Here is a 9,580-nt window from a genome sequence, read left to right as displayed (position 1 = left end):
TTTGTTAAGCTCTATAGCTGTTTACAAATGATTATTTATAACAACAGTAAGTTGAAGAGGTTACTTACCCACAGAGATGGTCAAACTCTCAATCAGGTGGGTATAAAAACAAACATTACACATAAACAGCATATTTGTACCCCTTTCACTTAACAAATATAGATACGAAATATAAAAATGTATATATTTTTTAGAGTTTGGCGCCCTTAAGTGGTCCTGCTTACTCTTCTTCTGGTGTTTTTAACAGACTGAAGTATCTCACCCGGTCCCTCGCACGCACCGCTGTGGTCAGATGCGGATCTGCAGAGGGAGTTCCTATACGGACCTTCACAATATTAGGAGGGGGGTGTGTGGTATGAAAAATTAGTTTTTACATCAATCTCTCATAATTGAAATTATAAATAGGTAATTACATTTTTAACACATATAATCATACTTTCTTTCATTTTCAAAAAACGTAAGATTTTTAAAAATCAATATTTGTAATGCGCTTTGGACACCCCTCTCTCTCAACATGAGGTGGACCGGCCGTCACCTGGCAGCCGAGCCCGAGACAGTCAGAGGCGGTCAGTCAGTCCAGCAGAAGTGCCACATAATCAAACAAAAGTCCGGTAGGTTTGAAGCAGTCAGTACTCTGTTTTACTTTATTTAAACGTCTCATTCGGTGTAATAATTTCAGGGGGGATAATTATGAGGAATGTAATTTTGTTTTCAACAATGTTTACCAAGCTTGTGAAGTTCCCTGTTGGTCTGTTTTTGTTTATCTCAATAGCCAACCAGACCTTGCCAGCAACAAAGCGATGTTTGTGAGCTGTAGCATTTTCCCCCTATATCTAGTTAACTTTATTTAAACAAAGTTTACGTGGTTTATGTAATATAACGGAGCGGTGGTTACTTCTGTAGTTGTAATTAACCAGCTAACTAGCTAATCGGTAAGCTAGCTTATTGTGATCTGGTGACATATGGGCACTGTGTGCCGGAAATTCAATTTTGTATTTGTTTTTCGCCACTACAGGGGCTGACAGTTTGAACGAGATTAAATGATGCACATGTTCTTTCTTTTAAAATACGCGTTTATGTATTTCTGTGTTTTTTTTAAAGCTATTATCGAGTTTGAAAGGCAGGTTTAGGTCCTCTGGTCATGGCTAAAGACCCGTTGGCAGAGGCTGGTCTTCATTTTGATGAACTCAATAAACTGCGAGTGCTCGAGCCTGATGTGAGTCATAAAACCATTGAGCTCAAAGAGGAATGCGAAGAATTTGTTGACAGTGAGTTTTTCATTTTGTTCGTTTTATCTTATTGTGAAGTTTACCCCTCATGCAGATTGAAACGCATTCTTTGCTTCATTTACAGTACAGATCAATAATGTTTTTTTTATGTTTTTTTTCTTCTTCCCAAAAACAGAGATTGGTCAGTTTCAGAAAATTGTAGGTGGCCTTATTGAACTTGTGGATGAGCTAGCGAAGGAAGCCGAAAATGAAAAAATGAAGGTATGGTCTTGCATTTTTAAGCGAATAGTGGTGCTTATGTGTGTTGTGTGTCATTCATATTACTTCAATTATTATTCTACAGGCCATAGGTGCAAGAAAAATTTGCTGAAATCAGTTGAAAAGCAACGGGAGGCTCAGCAGCAACAGCTTCAGGCTCTGATTGCAGAGAAGAAAATGCAGTTGGAAAGGTAACAAGTCTTATAAATCCTGTAATCAGACTGCAAATATTGCACTCTTAAAGGAAAAAGTTCATCCAAAAAATCCACATCCACTTCATCAGAACAAATTTTGGAGAAATTTAGCATTACATCACTTGCTCACCAATGGATGCTCTGCAGTGAATGGGTGCCGTCAGAATGAGGTCCAAACAGCTGATAAAAACATCACAATAATCCACCACGTAATCCTTCGACATTTATGTTTAGAGACTGTTTTCACTTGTAAACAGTGCTTTTATCAGCTGTTTGGACTATTATTATGACGGCACCCATTCACTGCAGAGCATCCAGTGGTGAGCAAGTGATGTAATGTTACATTTTCTCCAAATCTGTTTTGATTAAAACAAACTTAACTACATCTCAGATGGCCTGAGTGTGAGTAAATTTACAGCAAATTAGATTTTTTTTGAAGTAGTTCTTTAATTCTTGACTATAATTCTTGTTTGTTTTGCAGGTATCGAATAGAATACGAAGCTCTTCAAAAAGTCGAAGCAGAGCAGAATGAATTCATCGATCAGTTTATACTGCAGAAATAAGAGTATTGTTTCCCTCTTTCTGTTGGACAGGAGAAGTGATGCTATGCATCTTGATTTAGTGACTTCCTAATAACTGCAGGGTCCCTAACTAGGTTAACTGAATTGACCAGTTAATAGGTGACAACAGACGTCTGTTTCAGCCTCAACCTCTGACTCTATTGTGTTAACATTGAGTGCTTTTGCATGGCCAGTTCGAAGAGGCACATATTCGTAATCTTTCCAACCACAGATCATAATCTCAGATGAATACTATTTATATACAACAAAAGTTATTTATACTATTTATATGGAAATTAGTTTGTAAATCTGATCTTTTTACAGCAGGAAAATACAGTATTTGCATGTTACTGTAAATAATTCCATCATGAGACATCATCAGGTAAAATGTTTATTTTCTGTATGATTTGTATTTGAACTGCTGTTTGTGACTTGAACTCATCTGGTTTTGTTTCCTCATATGCTCATGGGACCACAACCAAAACATTTTCCACAAGTTATGGAAAACTTTAAAGCATAATTCATTTATTGTTGTTTACATCAAGTGTGTAATCTTTAATATTCGACAAACTTCATACAGATTTGAAGAACAATCAATAAAAATCTATTTTTCATTTACATGTTATCATAACGGTACATTATTACTATGAGATCAAAAATTGCTCACAAACTTGAAGAGTGTAAAAAAAAAAAAAAAAAAGGAAACGCTTCATACAATTATCAAAATATCCTGGCACATATTAACATTATTTAAATCACAGGTAATTACTAGCAAATACTACAGTAGTCAACATTGATGTAGTCATCAAAGTTGTCCTAAGACAAGAACGCAGTTTTGGTTTAAAGACAACTTTGATGAAAGGTCCACGTCAAGATGATTGACTACGCGTCTAATGATAACATAGAAAGGATAGACGAACGGGGTATCTATCTTGGTACGTTGTCTATGCACCTTTGAAGGGAAGCGTGTCCCTTTGTAAGGGTTGCGTATAAGTTAGAGATGAAGGCATGGTGAACAGTTCAAGATGGGGATGAGAGTACGGAGCTATAGATGGGACACCAGGGTCAGACGTCTGAAGAGGTTGCGGGTCCAGGATGTGTAGCCAGCAGAGTTAAGAGTCATTAAAAAGAGTGGGACTTAAAATAGGATTATTCCTATTAAAGCTCGCGTGAGCAATCCGGTGCCGCCACATGAACGAAAAACATACGACACTGCTGGTGTTCGGATCCATTGCATCCCACCTATTAACTCTTACAAATTAAACATCCATCAGCAGGAATAATGTTGCACAATCCAGTAACTGAGTATACACGACGGTACCGAACGCCAGCTGACTACTAGAAGCCCTCCACTTGTGTGCATTTTTTAACACGTCGTCCGATAGTTACAAATCATAAACACCCACATCGAGGTTTTATTCGACACAGGTGACTGCCCGCGAGGAGTTCAATGAGAGAGAGGGACAGAAAAGTAGTATGTGCAGAATTAGGGGGAAACACGGGCAGCTGAACGAGCGCCGCCGAATCACCAAAGATTTTGAAACCCCACACAGGCACGGGCGCCATCATCATCGGATCCCTGCATCAGCACAGATACGCCTAGGCAATCGGTTTTCACAGCTGTAAAGCATCGTACTCATGATCCCCGATCTGTTAGCCCATATATTATATGGTTGATTAGTGAGTGCCGCACCAGTGTGCAAAACTACCTTGGAAGGATACAGATGTTAAGGAAAAAAAGGCTGAAGATCAATCATGAGACTAATTGGAATGTGGGATAAAGAAGTGAAGAAAATATAATTTCCTAAAGAAAGCGAAGAAAGGAACATTTTGGTAAACGTGTTTTTGACAAGTTGGATCTCGTCAGAATTTCCAGCAGTAGTAGACAGCGTCAGCGGACAGTGTAGAGACGCGTATTACTCTGTCTCTGATTGGTCCTTCAAATCGGTCATATCTAATCTTCGTGTTCCATTGGTCCATCGGCTCGGTTGATTCCTGAAGTGGGCGGATTCCCTGACTTGCCCATTGGCTCCTGGAGCGTAACCACGCCTTCCTAAACGCCCTCGCCCTACGTTTTTTTTTACATAGCGCGCTGCCGTCTCTTACTCCTTGGGTAGACTGTGTGTCCTTACCAAACTCCCCCACCACTCACCCTGCCGCCTCCTCCCCGAGTCCCACTCAATCTCGTTTCGACATGTGCCACCCCCCTTCAGTCACCCGGCGTTACCTCTACCGCCTTCGTTGTATGTATCGTATATTCTGTGTATTTTTCTGCCACCACCACCGCTCTACGTCGTGCGGACAACTGGTCACCAGCCGTTCGACCACTGCCGACGAGCGGCTCGGCTTCCCTCAGAGGCCGCGTGCTCCAGGAGCTCGCGCACTCGCCCTACGCGAGAGCGGGTCATAGCGGGCGCCGGAGGGCCAGGACGAGCCACGGCGACGCGCACTCACGACGAGCGTGGGTCGCACGCGCTTCGTTCGCGCAGCCCGTGGTGATCGCCAAGATCGACCTGCGGGTGGGGCCATCTCGTTCGGCGGAAGCTCTGAAGCATGTTAATGCACAACAAACATTGACGTTGGTCTTTATGATGCGTATTGTTCAAAAAATCCTTGGAAAATGTCAAAAAATACTGTCAAGCTGGTCATTAGAGTTGTGTAAGGTCTTCCTGCTAACAAAATGAAGCATAGAAAATTACAAATCCTTAAAAAACACTGCTTCAAAAAAAGAAGCCTGTACCGAGGTGTGGGGTTACATGAGAATAAAGATAAAACAATGGCTAACAATAATAAACAATATAACCCGAGTAGTTGTATATGCTTTTTTAGGGCACTTTGTCCTCTGCATTCATGCTCCTTTGGTTGTCAAAGTCCACATAATCCTGCAACGTATTAGTGATGTGTTATCACTTCTCGATAGGACAAGCGTAACGCTTAAACCGTCGATCCCGGACACTATGACTCACCCCATCACTCTCCACGCCACTCGCGAGGCTCTTGACAATGTCGGTACATGACGGTCTGTTTGTGTATGCGATCCACTCCAGCAGTCTTGCCTGATCTGTTCTCGTACATTTAAAACAAGAAATTAAGGAGTGAAACCAAAAGCACCATAGTTTCCCCACCCACCAGCCCGGAAGTCGAGGCCGAGCACTAACAGCAAATAAAGCTTTTTGGGTTATGTAACATTGTGGCTATATTATTTATTCTTATTTGTTGATGTCTGGGGAGGGATATAGATTATCTATAGAGACATATATTTATATATACAAGGGAGGGGTATAGGGATGGGGTAAAAATACTAGAGACAGATAATACCTAGATACTATACAGAGAGAGATCTTCCTACACATAGACATATAAATACACATTATATCTATACGAGACAGATACACCTATACAGATACATAACATATAGATACATTAGACATAATTCACACTAGATAAATATTAGCAATATACAGATAACAAAGATATCAGAGAGACACAGATAATATAGACAATATACTATATAGAGACACCGTATATATTATACAAATACATATAGTAAGATAGATATAACACATATATATATGTATAGATATATATATATATATATATATATATATATATAATATATCATATATCTATAGATACATTGAGGAAACAAATTAGAGTTAAAATTGTCACTAACCAGTTCCGGCGGGACGGTGGTGGGCCCAGTGTTCTTACATCCAGCAACAGCTACTATACAAACCACTTGATCCCCAGATGTGGTCAGGACTTGAATATGGCAATTGTGCCTGTGAAATATAAAAAAATCAATATTTGTTATTTATCTTCATAAAAAAGGTAACAAGTCACCGAAACCATCTTCAGATTAGTCTATAGTATGTACAAAAGGCTGCCTTACCAACAGGCACAATGGCCAAATGCACGCAGGACGTCTCCCCTTAAAGACTAGTATAGTGTTTCCTGAATGTACTCCGGAGGCTACAAGCGCCAGCGGCCACAAGCTCCTTACGGAGATCACATTCATATCAGTGAGATGAGCCCATGCAGGACGTGTGATGGACAGGTTGTGATTAGTTCCCCTGTGTTGTTTTTTCCTGCTGCGCGTCTGCTTCCTCAATACGGGTAAGTCTCTGGCAGGCAAACTATGCTAGCTTCCCCTCCCATGGGAACTGGCTCACCAGAATGTTTCTTAAGGCAAGGTCACAGTGCACCACCTGAATGATACAGAAAACGTTCAAAATCATTCTTTCCATTTACCCATTCATGTTTATAGTGTAAATAGTTCTCTGTGTGTAACGGAAACAGCTGTGTTTATGTGTGTGCAGAGGCTGATACCATGTGGGCGCAACGTGCTCCATGGCCAGGGCGATGTGGTAGGACGCGATGGTGAACTGGCTCTGCAGTCAGGGTCAGCAATTAGCTATCTTTGTTTTTTGAACAAAACGCAGCAGGGTTCCGTAGCTCATGAACTCGATGATCAGCAATACGGCTCTGAAGAAAAGGACACCACTTGGTCACATGAGGAACCAACTATTTAGTGATATTTGTTCGTGTCCTTACCAATCGTGCTGTTGAAGAGAAAAATATTACTTTGTAATTGATATGGCTACTATTTCACTGGAGGATGACAACAGAACCCCCCATCCCCCAACACAAAAACCCCAAAATAAAAAGCGTTTGATAGACTTCAATCAAAATACTTCAAATCATCAATCAAATCTTGTAAAGGGTCTAATGTTTGTATACACACATAATAACAACCCAAAACTTTGTGCATTTATTAAAATAAAGAAAACAAAGTGCGCGTCTGCAGCCTTGGTTGCCCCCCCCCCCAGTGATCTTCATTTAGAAACACGTCATTAAAATGAACTGTAACTCAGTGAATACTCAACGAAGAGACATGAGAGATATCTATAGAAAGCTTGACATGTCTTTTAAACTAAGCAAGTGACTACCAAAAACAAATATTCGTGATAATGTAATATATATGGGGCAACCAAACGCGATGTCCGTCCTCTTTTCAGGTCTCACTTCATTCTATTAATGTGACCATGCCCAGGCGCAGAGCGCGCTATTGACATGAATGTTCCACGGCAAGCTCGCGGATAGCAGCGAGTTTTTTACATTTATGAGAAAAATGAGAACTGAATTAACCGCAGAATAAAGGACTTGCTTTGACAAATAAGAAAGAAGAATTCACCTCAAGAAGCTTTGGCTTACCCTTTTGGATTATTGATTGCAGCGGCTCTGATCAAGCAAGATAAGAAACTGAGTAAGCCTTTTTTTATTATCCTACTTCTATTCGTTTTCACATAACTGTACACATTGACTAGTTAGACTTTTTTTCCAAACTATACTTCCTGACTACAGGTATCATCAAGTGAACATTATGAAGTTTCATCAATTATGACCAATCAAGCTTCTGTTCATAAATATTTAATCTGGTGTAAGTATTTGAATGTAGTCTTACCGGGATCCTTTGAGGTGTAAATGGAAGTAAGCTGTAAATATCACTCATAATATGTGTTGCTCTGTGGTAATTGTGTCTTTTTTCTCTAAATAGACTAGTATCACGTGACCATCACAATACTGTTAATAATAGTAGTTAAAAAAATTATTTTGTCTCAAAGAGTCTTTCTTGTAACTTTCCTTCTCAGTCACACACCTGGTTTGAAAGGCTCATTATGCAGGCCATTGCGGGCCCTTGTTTCTCAGTTGTGAATCACATCATTGATGCATGTAGTTGTAACTCCGCACCTATACCCTTTCCTACACAAAACGGGTCTTAAAAAATTTAATTAATATCTGTTTTCTGTAAGCGAGTAATCAAGATGATTTTCACATCATTTATGAAGCAAAAAAATCTAGGCCGTACAAAAATCGTTCTCAAGTCTTGTGAACAAATGTTTCTAGGTGTTTTTGGCCTTATTTCAGTGACTTAAAATTTTAGGTTTCACTAACCACGCAATAAACACGCATTTCTCAAAAACACACTCATGACATACTGGATGCTGAAATTATTATTGTAGCCCGTTGGTTCCTGATTACAGTGTATTGACTTTACCCATTTATGTGTTTATACGCAACTGAAAAAAAAACAAACCATATCAGGGCATGCAGAACTTCTCTGGCCCCCAAAACACCCTCAGGGCCCCAGAGGGCTTAAGAATTTGTTCCCTGCGTTTTAGTAAATTGGGAGCAAAGTTAAGTCCCTTGTTTCAGTTAAATGGTGGTTACAAAAATTAAGAATGCTCCCGTTTTAATAAACAGTGCTTACAATTACATCTTTACCTAATTTTATAAATGGAGCGAACAATTAAGAATCTTGTTCCCGCACTTTAGTAAATAGTGGTCCAAATAGTATTGTTTCCAGTGTTTTAGTAAATAGTAGTGACAAAATTAAGAATCTTTTTCCTCGTTAAGTAAATAGTGAGGCACAATTAAGGACTTTGTTCCCGAGTTTAGTAAATTGTGGCATTAATTTAGGAAGTGTTCTCATTTAGTAATATAGTAAGCACAAAAGCAGAAGTCATTCCCTCAATTTTAAGAAAACGGTTATAAACATAAATTTCTCAAGAGCAATGTTTGAACGGGACACAAATAATACAGGCTAAAATTGTACTTGTAAGGATATGTATACACAGAGGAAAAGCCTTACACCTACCAATTAGTGCACGCGGGAGACCGTGGCCAAATTAGACAACATCCAGCTGTTGTGTCATTGTAGACATCCTATCCATCACAGTGTTGCCAAGTCCATGGTTTTACCATGGGATTGGGTACTTTATCAACTATGGCAATGGGTTGAAGCGACCCAATAATTTATTTTAGCAACTTTGAATCGATTTCTACCAGAGGACCCTTGAATGCCACATAGTTTGAGTGTTTTGGGCTAGTTTAGTAGCAATGGGTGTCGGTTTGTTATGAAAACTGGCAACCCATCCTCAAGCAGGGTAAACGTTATTATGGCTAACCATGGCAGGGATCATTGAAAAATAAATTGGCATCATCTGTATTAATAATCACTTAATCGATGTTAAGTGAATAAAATAGCTTGACCGCCTTACTGGAGGTTCCACAAACTATGGCTTTGTTTTCTGGTATATTAAGATTCGTTCCTCATTTTAATAAATAGTGGTTACAACTAAAGAATTTGTTCCTTCGTTTCAGTAATAGTGTTATAACGTACGAATTATGCCTCGTTAGTAAAGAAATGGCCCAATTAAGAATTCGTTCCCCTTTTTAGAAAATTGTGAGCACAAATAAAGAATTTTTCCCCTTTGTTTTAATAAACTCCAGACTTGGAGAGAGACAGAGGAGGGGAATTTGGGGTTGAAAAAAGGGC

At 39.5% G+C, this 9,580-nt stretch overlaps 1 protein-coding gene across 1 annotated transcript; it reads left to right on the top strand.

Annotated features, from left to right (window-relative positions):
- The first annotated feature begins 338 nt into the window (after nucleotides 1-338).
- Nucleotides 339-2,768, top strand: LOC122133967 (intraflagellar transport protein 20 homolog). Its single transcript, XM_019112975.2, has 6 exons — nucleotides 339-353; nucleotides 520-611; nucleotides 1,102-1,268; nucleotides 1,405-1,490; nucleotides 1,573-1,678; nucleotides 2,163-2,768. The coding sequence occupies exons 3-5, from the start codon at nucleotides 1,142-1,144 to the stop codon at nucleotides 1,597-1,599; spliced, it is 240 nt and encodes a 79-aa protein (XP_018968520.2). The 5' UTR covers nucleotides 339-353; nucleotides 520-611; nucleotides 1,102-1,141; the 3' UTR covers nucleotides 1,600-1,678; nucleotides 2,163-2,768.
- Nucleotides 2,769-9,580: the final 6,812 nt, after the last annotated feature.

The sequence above is a fragment of the Cyprinus carpio genome, chromosome B15, assembly GCF_018340385.1.
Source record: "Cyprinus carpio isolate SPL01 chromosome B15, ASM1834038v1, whole genome shotgun sequence".
Classification (NCBI taxonomy): Eukaryota; Metazoa; Chordata; class Actinopteri; order Cypriniformes; family Cyprinidae; genus Cyprinus; species Cyprinus carpio.
This window is presented reverse-complemented; position numbering and strand designations above follow the sequence as displayed.